The following is a 15,482-nucleotide window of genomic DNA, read 5'->3' on the forward strand; positions in this document are numbered from 1 at the left end:
ACTCAAGGACAATGGGCTTGGTTCTCTGGACTGGTGGATTCGGATTATTTCCCTATATTGCCAATTGGGCGGCCGAGTTGTTTGCAGTGAGAAGAGTTCAAGGGCAAGAGCTCTCCTGGTGAGAGTGCACAGCCTGCTAACACTGGCAATGGAGGATCTGGGAAGCCAGTCTGGTAGGGTGGCTCCAGAGGCCACCACCTGGTATCACATCCTGTGCACACAGCAGGTCCGTGGAGCCAAAATGGAGGTGAATAAAAAAAACTCAAGTTTTCCTCCATCACTGGAAAAGTGTCAATTAAATACTAATTACTGCATTCGGGTGCTAAAAATAACACCAGGGGAAAAGAAGAGCAGGCTAACTTTCAAATCTCCCAGGGCATCTGCCATCTTATGATAATCACTTTATCACATTCAGGCAGAATGTGTACATTGTTAGGAGCAAAGTTATATAATCATCGCGTCTCCTAATGTTGTTCTGTGGGGAATGTCTGCTTAGAAGTAGAATTCAGTATGATGAGGCAATGAAATGGGAGAAAAGGGCAGTGGGGAAAACAACCGCACAGGAGCAGGATTAACAGCTTCAGAGAGTGTCAGAGACCTAAAAGATATTGCATGTACTGAAAGAAAGGTGCCTCTAGCTTATCAAATTAATTCCTCTGACATGAAAAAAAAGGGTGGGGTGGTAGAGCAGGAAAGAAGCATCACTGTTACTTCAAAAGAGAGAACTGGATTATATTCTTCTTAGTTTTCCATCCACAGCCAAGTCACCTTGGTAACTGTAATTTGACTGACTTCAACTGTTCCTGGCCTATGATTGAGAAACAGTACAATGGGTTGAAGGAATCCTGGGTGACACACATGGTGGAGAGTGGCACTGCTAACCAAAGGGTGCAGTTCAGAGCCCCCTGAAGTGCCTCGGAAGAATGCCCTGGTGATGTCTCCAAAAGCTGGCAGCCTTGTACAGCCAATGGAATACAACTCGACGGTGCACGCACAAGGGCTCCACGAGTCACCAGCTACTTGACGACAACGTACACCACCAAAATGAGTTTCAAGCTGCCTCCAAGCATGGCAACCTCCACTGCTGTCCAAGACAACATTGTGAGCCATTCATTATACTTTTAAATGCCTCGCCTACCTTTTTTTCTGGGGAAGATGGCCAATCCTCACACTAAAAGACGCTCAGCAGACTATTTCTGACCTCTTACCTCAAAGCAGGCACCAGAGGCACAAACCCTCTTCTCCTACCATAAACCATGACAACCGAAACGATCTCCATAAGGTGCCAAACATCCTTAAGAACTACTGCCCTATAGTTAAGTAGCAGACACAGTTCGAGCTGTGGAGCGCACTACAGGGAACAAGACACACACGGTGCTTAGCCTCAGGAAGCTTACATTTTAAACCTGTGTTGGAGACTACTGAGATTTCTTTGATAACAATCCTCATCTAAACCAGTTTATCATTATCAGTGGCAATCTAGGTATATATTTTTTAAAACTCACAGCCACGGAGTTGATGTTGGCTCAGTGACCCATAGGATGGGGTAGAACTCCCCTGTGGATTTCCATGACTATAACTCTTTACAGGAGGTAACACTATGCCAGCACACATGTATCAGATAAATGTCTGTCTGTGCATGAAGAGGGAGGAGAAAGGTCTGTATGGATTAAAATGGATTTAAAACACATCAACCAGATGAGATGTGTTGGCATTAAATCCTGATTCAGCCAAACCAAATGTAAAAAAGACTGAGAAAAATCCATGAAAATTAGCCATGGAATGGGTATTAGATAATATTAATTATTGTTAATTTTGCTGGGTATGATAATTATATTCTGATTGTCCTTTTTTAAGTGCTTACCTTTTTAAAAGTTATTGACTTCTTTTTCTTAGCGATCTCAGGTGACATAGTGATTATTATGCGTTGGGCTGCTAACCACAATGTCAGCAGTTCACAACAACCAGCTGCTCCTCAGGAGACAGGGCTTTCTACTCCTATAAAGAGTCATAGCCTCAGAAACTCAGCGGGCCAATTCTATTCTGTCCTATAGGGTCACTATGGTGTTTTTTCTGGCTAGTTTATCTTTTTATAGGTATATGCTCAAGTATTTATAACTGCAGCAAAATAATATTTTAGACAATTTTTTAAAATATTACTCTAAGTGGAAAAGGGATAGATGAAGTGGCACGTTAACAACTAAAGAAGCATAATAAAGCAATGATGAGGATTGATTACACGATTACCTCTGGCTTTCTATACTTGAAATTTTTCATAAAATTTTTTTTGTTTAAAAGTGGGCACATAAACAAATGTGGTGAAGAAAGCTGATGGGGCCCGGCTATCAAAAGATATAGTGTCTGGGGTCTTAAAGGCTGGAAAGTAATCAAGTGGCCATCTAGTTGAGAAGCAACAAAGCCCACATGGAAGAAGCACACCAGCCTGTGTGATTACAAGATGTCCAAGGGATCAGATATCAGGCATCAAAGAACAAAAAAAATCATATTATTTTAATGAGGAGGAGTGCAAAGTGGAGACCCAACGTCCATCTGTAGGCAACTGGACATCCCCTTACAGAAGGGTCGCAGGGAGGAGACGAGCCAGTCAGGGTGCAGTGTAGCAACAATGAAACATACAACTTTCCTCTAGTTCTTTAATGCTTCCTCCTCCCCACTATCTTGATCCCAACCCTACTGTATAAATCTGGCTAGACCAGCGGATGTATACTGGTACAGATAGGAACTGGAAACACAGGGAACCCAGGACAGATGATCTCTTCAGGACCATTGGCAAGAGTGGCGATACCAGGAGGGTAAAGGGAAGATGGGGTGGAAAGGGAGGAACCTATCACAAGGATCTACATATAATTCTTCCCTGGGGGACGGACAACAGAAATGTGGGTGAAGGGAGACGTCGGACAGTGTAAGACATGACAAAAGTAACAATAATTTATAAATTATCAAGGGTTCATGAGGAAGAGGGAGGGGTAGGGAGAGGGAAAAATGAGCTGATACCAAGGGCTCAAGAAGAAAGCAAATGTTTTGTGAATGATGATGGCAACAAATGTAAAAATGTACTTGACGTAATGGATGGATGGATGGATTGTGACAAGAGTTGTGCGAGCCCTCAATAAAATGATGTAAAAAAACTATTCATCTAGTCCCAAGAGCTTTTTCTCATTCACACCGTTTTGCTTAATAAAGGATGATTACTCATAAAAACATAGAGTTTTTTTCTAAATCCAGTCCCTAGATATTATCCATAATAACTGCAAAACTGAAGTTGTTATAAGACCTTCAAGGAGACTTGTTTTCAAAGAGTTTTACAGTTAATTAGCATTAGCATCAGAAGTCTTTAAACTCAAATGGTTTAATTTAAACAAATAAAAACTCATTTTTGCCTAAAACTAAGAATAAGATTGCATGAGATTCAATAAACACTCTTCTTTTTCTCATGGTTTCATAGTGATTAATTTCTAAAAGTCATGTCTACTTATAACAGACATGGAGTTTAAGATCCAAGTCAAAATGATCTAAGTTGAGGCTATAATTTACAAAAAATTAGTGTTTATCACTAGTTACACCTCACTTTCAGGGATACTATTAGACACCTCGTGAATGGTCTTCTTCTTACAGGATTTAACGTCAACATTGATAATTATGCACAAGAGTCAGCATCGATACACGAGCTACCTATAGGAACCTATTCGCTTCTTCTGGATGAGAGGAGGCTTGCTTACCTCAAATACTGCTTTAGGACACTTGTTATTGTCTTCACTTCCCAGTCAACAGCATTCTCCAGGTCCACCTCATTGCAGGTCTTTGCATCTAGCAGGCAGGCAAGAATTAAAAGACCATTAAAATCTGGACTCTTCAAAAAACCTTCTTCACTTGCTCAGGAAGCTCCCATTTTTAAATGGATAAAGCACAAATAATCCATGCTATGGTTCGCTACAAAGACATTCCACGTAATTTCTTAGGCTACTATAAGCTACATGCTATTATGAGAACTTTCTAGTACTGCAGACAAAATCTGCAGTGGAGATCAAGGCAAAGGATCAAGCAGTGACCTTCGAGTAAACTCCCAGGACACCATGTCAGCATCCACAAAGGTAGTTATGCATCGCTAGTATCACGATACCACGATTATGGGTAGATGCTCAGTGGTCATGGCACAGAGCACGTGGCATTTTCAGCATTGTGTGCATTTTCGCTTGCTGTAGGGGGTGTGGGATTGCTATCACCCTGTGTTACCACAGAGGAAACAAGGGCAAATGCCAGTAAAGGCAAAACCGATTCCTAGAATGCCAACAAGGCAGTGTGAGAAAGGGGGTGGTAAACTTCTGCCCACACGTCTACTCCTAAGATTTGTATTCAAAGCACTGCCTTTCTGAAGAAGAGAACAGAAATAGGACTTCACATAACAAATTTACAAGGTCACTCATGAATAACCTTTCCCATTAACGTTACAATTTATGTACTCATCAAGGAAATATTTATTGGAAGACTGTAAAACTTCTAATAGGCATTGTAAATTAAACTAGCTTTCTTAATCCTAAAAGTGTGCTAATGACATGTTTCTGCTAAATGTCTTTTCAATCAGCTGGTAAGCTCCAAAGAAAACAGCATGCATGCCTCCTCCCCTTTCCCTCAACATGAGGGGCTGGGGCAATACAAAAAAGGTAATACACTTTGGAGAGGGGGGAAATAATCAAGCCTGATGGAAATTAAAAGGCAAACCCTCTCAGGTAGGGTGTCACCTTTGATCTCTAATACTGGGCACAGGTGTGGTCTGCCAATAGGGAGACCTCACAAACCTTGTCTTAAATTCCTGGCCCAACCCAAGCCATCAAAGCCACGCTAGGCGAGTGAGAGCCAACCTATCTAAGCCCAAAGTCTCCATTGGAAAGCTGGAGCTAGTTTAACTGTTCTCACAGAAGGACTGAGAACATGAAAGCAAATCCGGAATGTTTGCAGATATTCGGAAACTATCAAATAGGCTCGTTCATTAATCACTGTTTGACAACAACGTCTAAGGCTTCCCTATTGATACCTAAATCAAAAGGAGGGGGTCAGTAAATGTATCATGCGGAATAATATTATTCTGGATTAAACTACGCACCTCCCCCCGCTCCAATGTTTCAGAATCCTAACTCCTTTAATTGTAAATATCACCTTGTCTGCAACTAGGGTTTCTTATAGCAATTAAAGCATAGCTGAGTAGGATAGGTTTTAAATCTAATCACTTCTGAATTACAAATAAGGAGAGACCCACACTCACCAAGAACTGAGGAGGTGGCGAGGTCTGTCCACAAGAAGAAATTGACCCAGATACAACCTTGACTTGACCTTACAGTCTCTAAAACTGTGAAAAATTAATTTCTGTTCTTTAAATCTACCTCTTTGCTACCTTTCTACTGTAGCAGCTCCTGGAGCTTGAGACCAGTAATCGAATGTTAAAAACAAAACTGGCTTCCTATCTCCCTGCCATGAAAAAGGGGGAAACAAGACACCCATGACAGAGATTTGATTTCTCCTTCTTTCCAGAGTGACATTTTAGTTAAAACCAAAAACAGAAGTTAATGCCATTTTCCCCCTCATAGGGGAGATTTCTCTGGAGATAGAAGGAAGCATCTTTTTAGTATTTGCTTTCTAAATTCACTAAACAGGAAAACCTGTCCGAATGCAACCACCACAAGAAGTCATACACTGCATCCTTAAAAGTTGGCTGTGGGCAAGGCCCAAGGACAACTCAATGCAGGTCATCGACTCTTTGAAGATGAAGTAAAGCCGGAAGTGATGGTCACTCTGCACGAAGTCAATTACTCAAAAGGTCTGGAGACTTTTTAAAACCCTTCAACATTTCTTGGCCTCAGCAACTGAGAGCAATATGCAATAAACTACAACAATGGCAAGTGACACTGATTACATTTTGATCAGTTCCTACAATTTGGAACGCATTTGTTACACGAGCTTGTCCGACAAGCCACAGATACATTCAAAAAATCAAATTAAGCACCCCGATTAAAGGTGCAATCCTTTATAACTAGGACTAAATAATTTTGTTCTACGGGCTTTGCCAACCAATTACTTCTGTAACTGAATATTCTCTCTCTCATTAAATCAATTATTTAAATCTCATTTTTAAATACAAGACAGATAACATTTTCAATCAACTTGCTACCAGCAAATCTCCATTTTAAAATCCAAGAGGACTTCTAAAGAAAATCCTTTGTACTTGCAGCTTTCTACCAAATTATTATTCTGTATTTTGAGAACCATATTCTCTCGGGAAAAATAAGTCCTCCTTCTGACTTCATGGAATAAAAAGCAGCTGTCACATCAGAAGTTAATGACTACACAGTGTCAATGTTTTAATCCCCTATTAAATTTTCACTGTTTTCAAATAACTCAATCATCCCGTGCAGTCCTTTACAATCAGGCGCTGCACTGGAACTGGGTAGAATTTGTAAAAATACGTGTACTTGGGATTCAAACTTGGGATCCTTCCTTCATTCCTTGAAGAAATACATTCCATCATGAGGAGCTGGAAACGTTGCTTCCTTTCTTACAAAAGGAGCAATCTATAAAACTAACTCACACAGGCTCGGATAGTTTAACATTCGGACAAACGGTTCACACTTCTCATCAGTGGTTCAGTTTTGGGAGTTATGAATGTTCGGCTAACCTAACTGTAACGTGCACGTTGACGCACCTGTGAGCACCCCGCTCTACACTGACGAAGAGAGGCTAGCCTACTTTTTCCTCCAACCTCCGTGGCAAAACTGCTCTACAAATAGAACTGTGCACAGTCATCCTGTAAATCAAAACTCTCCTAAATTACATTTCTGTTTTTAATTATGTTTTAAAAGCTACAATGGGCTGGTGAATTATGCGTGGGGCTACTAGAACTCTCGGTCAGCGTGTCACAGCCACCAGCTGCTCCTCGCATGAAAGATGCAGCTTTGCGCTCCTGTGAAGATTTAGAGCCTCAGAAACACACACGGCAGTTAGTTCTCCTCTGTCCTACCGTCAACCTGGAGTAGGAATCAACTCGATGGCGAGTAGGTAAAAAACTGTATTTGCTATTCATGACTTTTAGGCTTGACAAATAAGTAGATATAATCAGTCAGCCCTTTCTGCAAATCAGATTTAGAAATAATCAACCACATAAGCTATGACCACATTTTCTCACACTCTCCTCTTCTCCTACTTTGTTATCTTCATCCTACTGCTGGAGGAAGAAGGAATCAAATGTTGATTCAAACCCATACCAGTGTCAGTCTACCATAACAGCAGTAATTGGTCTTGAACATCCTCACCTCATTAACTACGAAACCATGACTCAACCAAAGACGGCTGGCCCAGGATTTCTCCCTGCCTTCTCCAAGTGCTGGAGGTTTCTATTTAAAAACTGCCTTACCAAGCCAGTGGGAGCCTTCTGGCAGCGACAACAAAGGGGAAGGAACATGATGGGGCAGGAAAAGAAAGCACTTGCTCACAGTGGGGGCTTTCTTTGAAGAACTTAAGAAGCTCTGGCCCAGGAGGCTGTTGGAAACTGGGAAAACGGCTGCAGCCCTTCACAAGAACCCTGGTGGCATACAGGGTTGCGCTTCGAACTGAAAGGTCAGGGGTTCAAAACCACCAACCGCCCCATGAGAGAAAGGACGCTTTCTACTCCTGTATAGAGTGAGTTACAGTCTCCGAAATCCACAGGGGTAGTTCAAAGGGTGTAACCTTACATCTCCCAGGGGGAGGAGCAACTCCACACCACAGGACAAGAGCAAGGCCACTTCCGCATCTGCCCTGGATGAGGCTAATGACTTCCCTTCTCAGAGAATTTGTCATGGTCAACTGCCACTTTCGTTTTTATTGTTGACTCAGAGGAGAAAGGGGGATGAGGATAGGGGATTAGGAAGATGGGGGGAAATGAGGAAAAAATGTGTTCGCTATTTTAACACTAAGTGAAAAATTATATATATATATATATGAGACTAATCACCCCTTCTTTAGAAGTCATCACATGCATTTTACGCCCAAGCGCTGAAAGAAAACTGAAAATACTTAAGACAAACAATATAAAAACACTTAATGTACAAATGACAGCAATATGATAAAATGCCAAAATAAATTCATTCCCTTTCGAGAATTAAAGGGAGCTAAAATAAAACCCGAAAAGGGAATGAAAAAGAACTACCATATATACTCCAATATAAGCCAACCCAAATATCAGCTGAGGCAAGGGCTCAAGTAGGAAGCAAATGTTTTGAGAATGATGATGGTAACAAATGTGCTCGACACAATGGATGGATGTATGGATTGTGTAAGAGTTGTATGAGCCCCCAATAAAATGATTTTTTAAAAGGTGCTGAAAACCCCGGCTTATACACGAGTATATAAGGTAAGTAAAAGGTACACTGTAGCTCTCACTCAGAGAATTAAAATGGCTTTGAATTTTTCTCAATGCTTCAGAATTCTATTAATGATCAATTCTACTAAGAAAAAATGCATTACAAATAAATGGTACATTGGGAAAACTCAACTTTGAAATAAATATGTAATCTGGATGAGCAGAAATTTTTAAAGACAGATAAAATAATCAGAATTTATTTATATTATAAAAAACACTAATTGAATTAAGCAAGCAATGTTTAAGTCTTGTCATATCCACCCAATCTTTTTTCTCTTTAAGATATATGCACTTCTTAAAACACTCTAGAGCGGTGTAGAAAATTGGAGATAAGATTATCCATGGAAGGGTCATGTTTAGAAACATTAAAATCTTTTTAATTTTTTAAGAGGCATACATTATTTTAAATTTTGAATGTGTAACAAGGATGAAAGCAAATCTTGACTAGGAAATAGCGAACAAAGCATTTTTATTAAGAGTAAAAGTTTGTGTTGATCAACCTTAGAATAACAAGGAAATTCTATTAATGCTAATTAAATCACAGAAGTGTGTGACTTACCATAATAAGCTTATACAAGGGACTACCTTCAGGTTAGTTAAGGAAATTTTATGATGTGGTTTTTCTAAATGAATTTCTGAGGAAATAACAATTCATTATCTTTCCTTTGCGTCAATTCTCTAACTTCCTCTATTTACAGGATGGCATGACTGAAAAGGACAGCATTTCCCTTGCCAGCAACTCGAATCAGGCCATGTCACTCTTGGGCTCAGGGAAAGTACAACAGTCTTCCAGGTCATTTATTTTTTGAGGGTTTCTTTAAGAAAAAAAAAAAAACTTGCTGCCATCAATTAGGTGTCGATTCACAGAGACCATAGAGACAGGACAAGGTAGAACTACGTCTGTGAGGTTCCGGGCGGTCACTCTTTACGAGAGTAGGAAGCCCCGCTGTCTTTGAGGGCTACATATTTAAGTCACCTTCTGAGCTAAGGGCTCTCTCGGGGCATTTCCCATGACTAGAGGAAGCCACCACCTGAGTGCAGGGTCGCAAAGCATGCTGGATGTTTGTGAGATGACCAAGACCTTTGGAGACCGTTTAGCACTTCAGAGCCACCAAAAGGCACCCTTGTTGAGACTTTGCTCCTACCCGAACACGAAGATAAACATACAGTGCTGGATCTTTAGGACTCATTTACCACCGTGCCGGGCCGTGTGGTCAAAGTCTCCTGCACTGATACCGACAGAGTCTCCCAGTCCTAATGATTATAACACCATGCTGGAAATAAGAGAAGTGTTTCTAATTTTAAAATTAAGTAAAAGCAGATGCTGCAGCCCCATTAAACTCTTCCAGCTGCTACTGAACTACTGGCAACCTGAGTCTATTTAATTTGGAGACCACTAATGGTAAAAAGGAAAATCTGACTGCCAAAATTGCACACCCAAGTTAAACCGGAGAAGAAGGAAATGAAAACAGCTCACGAAAGCAAATGCATTCTAACAAGCCTCTCCAACTGATGACGAGCAGTTATTCAGTGGTTAATAGCGTAAAAGGATTTTTTTCCGCCTGTTGCTTATTAAAACCTGTAATTCAAATACAGCCGAACAATCAGCCCTATCTGTACATGTCCGTTGATTTTATCCATCTGCGTTTATGCTATTAAAAAAGGGCTTTGCTGCAATGCTTTAAGATGCAGACAGGTTTAAATGCAGTGGCAGCATACCTGAGGACACTGTTAATATTGATTAAAGTGAGCTATCGAAGAAATTAATATTCAGCAAGGTCATGATGACAGACTGGTTTGCGTGATGAGTTACCTTTGGGGGAGGGGGCTGGGAAGGAGGGAAGTGGGACACTTTATAGGTGGCACTGAACTGGCAGCCGTGTGTGTGTCACGTAAACGCGCTTCGTCATTCACATAATGTCTGGGGTAGTAAAATGAATTTGCTTTCTGGCTTCCTAGAGTCTGTAATGCCAAAGAACACTGTGTTATCAGCACAGATGGAGCATGCATAGTCCTGGAGAAGAGCCTGGTGCAAGCTACAAACCAGCCACTCTGAATACCAATGAAGGCCTGGGAATCAGGCCTTCCAGTCAAGTAGCAGTGCAGGACAAGTCCCGCTGGGCTTGTCCAACCAAATGCACTGTCAGGACTCTGGACACGCAATTTGGGAGGTGTGCGAATCTTAGCGGCCTGGCTGTGGTTTTCCTGGGAAGATGTTCACCTACGAGCTGCTCTTTTTCCTTCTTCTCCCATTCTTAATAAGGGGAGAAGTAGGGGGTAATGGGAGCTGATGCACACACTAATTGCTCTCTGAGTCAACTCTGTGTCTGTCTCCTCTCTCTCTCTCTCTCTCCTCAGAAGGAACCAAATTTGGGAAGGAGGTGAAAAGAGTGGATTCACCAGGATGCTGTATAATCTAGGAAATATTAAGCTGTGAAAGTCAATGCACATAAACAAATGAACACATGGAGAAGAATGATTAGAAAAGACGCATACCCATCAACATACTCAGAAGTCTCTGGACCTTTGAACTCACCCCCACAACTCTGTACAAGCCTTGGTCATTTATACCTATTGGGAGAGAGAAAACGTTAGCAGCACACAGCTTTGTAATATTTTAAAACTTGTCATCAAACAGTACAGTCACAATCCTTGCTAACTCACTTAGCAGCATTCCTGATGACTAGAAAAGTGATGCTTGACTGAAGTGCTTACCCACTCATCTTACTGGCTGTGTGTTCACAACTGTAGATGGAAATAACCAGATAAGGCAGTACTGCGCCGGGGCAACAGGGACCTAGCCCACGTAAAGGAAACAAGCAAGGTAGGCAGTCCTCAGGCCTCATGCATACACCAAAAGGCATGCATCCCACGGCCATTAAAAAAAGCTTCAAGAAAATTAACATGCGTGCTACATCTTCTGGGTGTTGAGGATCTTCTTTGAAAAGTTCCGTCTTTAAAAAATAATGGCGTGATTAGTACATGAGAGAACGGTTTGAGATTCTTGAAGACCATGGAAACTCAGACGGTGCTGCATGCCCTGGCCAGCACAGAGCTCTGAAACGTCAATGTGCAGCACTGTAAAGCCTCCACCAAAATGAGCCACATCACTGCCACAGCTCTGAACGGGCCTACAGCAATGTGTGCCTGAGCACAGTAACCTCGTCGTCAGCCAAATGACTCTAGTTCTGCCACCCCACACGCGACAGACTAAGTTTGCTCCACAGGGTGTTTGTGGCTATAATCTTGGCGCTCTGGACCATGAACCTTGAGGCCAGCTGCTTCAAGGGAGACAGTTGAGGCTTTCTGCTATTGTGAAAAATGGATCTTGGAAACTCAGAGAGGCAGTTTTATCCTGCCTTACGGGGTTGCTATGAGTCAAAGGCAATGAGGTTATTTATAAATCTTTACAGAAGCAGATCAATGTGTGTGTGTGTGTGTGTGTGTGTTGCTACTGGGTGAGTTTGAACCACCCACATACCCACTTGCACTACTCTAGGACAATAGATAAGAAATATGGGCAAATGAGGAGAAAATATATTGACAAACACAACTGATTTGGGGGAGGGGGGCGCCAGGGAGCATGTTAGACCAAGTAGATGAAAGAAACAAATCCAGTGACACTCATAGGTGTGTAAGAGAGAACTTTATATCAAAGAGCAATTGTACATTAATAAGACATCCCAGCCCAGTCCAGATCAAGTCCGTATGTCTGATATTACCCCATATGTTGATTGCAGTCCATAAATTTCTCTTTAGACTCACTCAGTCAAGCAATCCCGCTGAATGCAGAAAGATCACAGGCCAGTGGGTGGAAAGTCCTGTGGATCCAGTGGCCCTGGAAGCATCTCAGCACTGGCGTGGGTCTCCATGTGGCTCCTCCAGCTGCAGGGCTCTGGCTCCATCAGCATGGTTCCAGGTGGTGTGTCATCAGGAATAAGAATCAGAAAGTGGGTCTGGCCTCCAGTGAGCTATTTATCTCCTTTGAGTCTCCAAATGAGGTCATCAAGTTGTGACCCGATTGACAGGCTAGACTCCACCCCTTCGCAAGTTGACAGGAGATTATGTAACTGCCACAGGGGGCTTCAAAAAGTCCAAAGGAAAATGTAATTAAAAAGTAATGGGATCTTTCCATGAACCTTTTGCAGTCTGTTGAACCAATTACCTTGTTTGAAATTTCATTTGAACAAGTCAATTGTAAAAGAGCATTCTTTATGAATTCAAGAGTATGGCATTAAGGTTACATCAGAAAAGACCCATATTTTCTAAAGCTGCGTAGTGGGGAGTGTAAGGGTGGGAGTGGGCTGTCCTAGGTATCCTTCATTAGATAGGAAGGGGCAGAAGAAGCCAAAGGTGGTAAGACCGTGATCACTGTAGACTCGGAGGTGAAATATGAGAACTCATTGTACCACTGTCTGCTTCCTTTAGTGTCTGAAATTTCTCATAATAGGAAAATGACTTGACAAAACCATGACTTATTACCTTTACTTGTCTGAAGAGTTGCTGCTTTCTGGCAGTGTTTTATTTTCCGCACCACAAACGTTAACGCTAACAAGAACACAACTAGCTGACAAGGAGATGGTGTCTCTTATTCCCGAAATTTCCCAAATAAAACAACAACCCCCTCTCCCCCCTAAAAAAGGATGATGGAATTTGCCCAGGGGTGTTTGCCTTTTTCTTCCCCTTCCTGCGTGCGGTGATGAAAAGATTACTAGACAGAGTCTAAAGGACTGGATGCAAGTCACAGCTCAGGGCTTTTGAGCGCGGAGAACTGGGGCACGGTCTGCACCTGTTCCGAGTCTGGACGCGGCTCCTGAGACCAAGCACGAGCTCGTGGAGAAAGGAAGTGAGAGGATACCTGCACCATACATTATAGCAAAACACACACGCATGCACGCACACACCACCCTTTCATTATTCTGTGCCCAAACAAGTATTTCTCTTCCTTCTTTGTTTCCCATTTTTCAGTATGTTGTTTTGCTTTAAGGTGGTTTTTGTTTCATTTTGTTTGCCTTCTATTTGTTCCTCCTCTCTCTCGTTATCTCAAAAGAACGCAAGGAACCAGAAAAGCGACGGCTAATCTTTCTGTCTACATGGGCACATCTCTTCTGAGCTCACAGGTCTGAAGTATTGACATAGCAGAGACACACCCAGCTGACTCCGAATGCCTACTGATTACAAGAAAGGGGACACAAATGAAGCTCGGCAAAACCAGGAGCTGGAAGAAAGGTCGGGCAAAGAAATGGTCAAAAGAGGCAGAGACCTTTCTGGGAGAATAATTTGGAAAAGGACAGTGATACTGCCTATCCAGCACGAAGAATGTCACCGTGTCACCGATTAAAGATGGAGATACTGATGAACTGCTATAGGTGTGCTGTTTACAACCTTTTCAAAATGATGACGACGAGGAAACAGAACTTCTGAATCTGCTAGGGGAGAAAAGGCTGGGTCTCTATTCTTTCTTCTCCCAGAGCAGGGTCGGCAAACTGCGCCTTGAGAGCCACATGTGGCTCTTCCAGTAGATACGCGTGGCCCTGAAGTGAAAATGAAGATAGAAGTATCATAGCTTCATTGACAAAACGTAAAGGATATTATTCCGCTAAGAGTGATTCTGTTTGTTTAAAAAATTCATTTATGGCTCTTAAATAATTTTTAAATTGTTGAGGGACAGGATTGGTTCTTCCTTCTTAAAAGTTTGCCGATCCCTGTCCTAGAGCACAGCTTCCCAAACACATTTCGCCTACGGCCCCCTTTTCAGAAAAGGAAAATAACACTACCCAAGGCGCCCCTGGCAACTACAAGCTGTTGTACTATCACCCTTAATCCAGGATAAAGTCCAAGGACCTGCTCACGCAGCCTCCGGATGGTTCCAGCGCACCCCCACCCAGGAAGCCTAGCACCCACAAGGCAAACACAGTCCTAGATGTTTAGAAGGGCGTGTCCAGATGGTTTCCAATAACAAAGGATTTTTAAAATACTACTCCATTTAAGAGACCTAAAATTCTCCAGCCTCAGTGCCAAGAGCCAAAAAACCAAGTCATATTCTGCTTATCCCACAAACACAGCTCAATGAAAAGAGCCGGAAATACATGGCGGACCAAGGGTGAATTACCCAGTAAGCAAAGCATGGGCTCACTCGTGCCTACTTACTAATCTGTGGTGAACAGTTTGACATACAAGCACAGTAAGCCCAAGCTTGCCTTGCTTACTGGGTAATTGTGCCTATCAGGGACTGTCACTTTGAAGAGAGGTTTGATTCTGTACAGAGGTGGCATGGGGTTGGAAGAGACACTAACCCCAGCCATAGTTACAAAATGCTGAGCCACTGATGTGCTGAGAAACTGTGAAACTTCACTCCACACAGAGTAGTAAGCACCAGGCCATGCTTCACTTGCTGATTTAGGTACCCTAACACTGTGGAGAAGTGAAATAAAAAATGTGACTTCAGTAATAATCATGGTGTGCTAGTAATTACTATCAGATAATTGATCAAGTTCAAATTCATCAACCTAAGAAAAGTAGTTAATTGCTAATACATAATGAAAGATGCAAAGGGGAATGCGTGCTATTCAACGCCGCCTTCACTTTTTAAAATGGAATTTAAACAAACTTCTTACAAAAGCAGCTTAGAAATAACGGATGAAATACATACACTTGAGTCTTGTAGGATTTTCTGTTTCTTGTTACACTGGTCTTAAAGGTCTAACAAAATGAGAATCCAAATATATCTACGAACACACAGGCTCCTACAGAAGATATCAAAAGATACATACGTTTGAAGAATACACACCAACCAAAACTCAAAGTCTAGATAAATCTAGGTTTAGATTTATCATGTCCTTTCCAGTTCTTCCCAAAATTCTTTTCCGTAAATATTTCTGATCACAGAGCATTCAAATTTTGAAACTAACTTCTTCAATTACTTTTCTAGGAGCGCTGGTGGCTGAGTGGTTACGCATTGGGTGGCTAGCCACAAGGTCAGCAGTTAGAAAACACCAAGCACTCCAGGGGCTAAAGACTGGGCTTTCTACTCCCGTGAAGAGCTACAGTCTCAGAAACTCTAGGGGCATCA

The 15,482-nt window shown here is 42.0% G+C and overlaps 1 protein-coding gene across 2 annotated transcripts in view; it reads right to left on the minus strand.

Annotated features, from left to right (window-relative positions):
- The window catches only part of ARHGAP10 (Rho GTPase activating protein 10), a 350,687-nt gene that overhangs the window by 126,533 nt on the left and 208,672 nt on the right, over window positions 1-15,482 (minus strand). The window contains exons 14-15 of one of the 2 annotated variants that reach the window (XM_075543714.1): window positions 10,907-10,981; window positions 3,741-3,828 (exon numbers count right to left, since the gene is read on the minus strand). In XM_075543714.1, the coding sequence (XP_075399829.1) occupies window positions 3,741-3,828; window positions 10,907-10,981 (163 nt within the window). The remainder of the gene's footprint in view (window positions 1-3,740; window positions 3,829-10,906; window positions 10,982-15,482) is intronic. The other variant, XM_075543716.1, reaches the window with a different exon arrangement.

The sequence above is a fragment of the Tenrec ecaudatus genome, chromosome 3 (assembly GCF_050624435.1).
Source record: "Tenrec ecaudatus isolate mTenEca1 chromosome 3, mTenEca1.hap1, whole genome shotgun sequence".
NCBI lineage: Eukaryota > Metazoa > Chordata > Mammalia > Afrosoricida > Tenrecidae > Tenrec > Tenrec ecaudatus.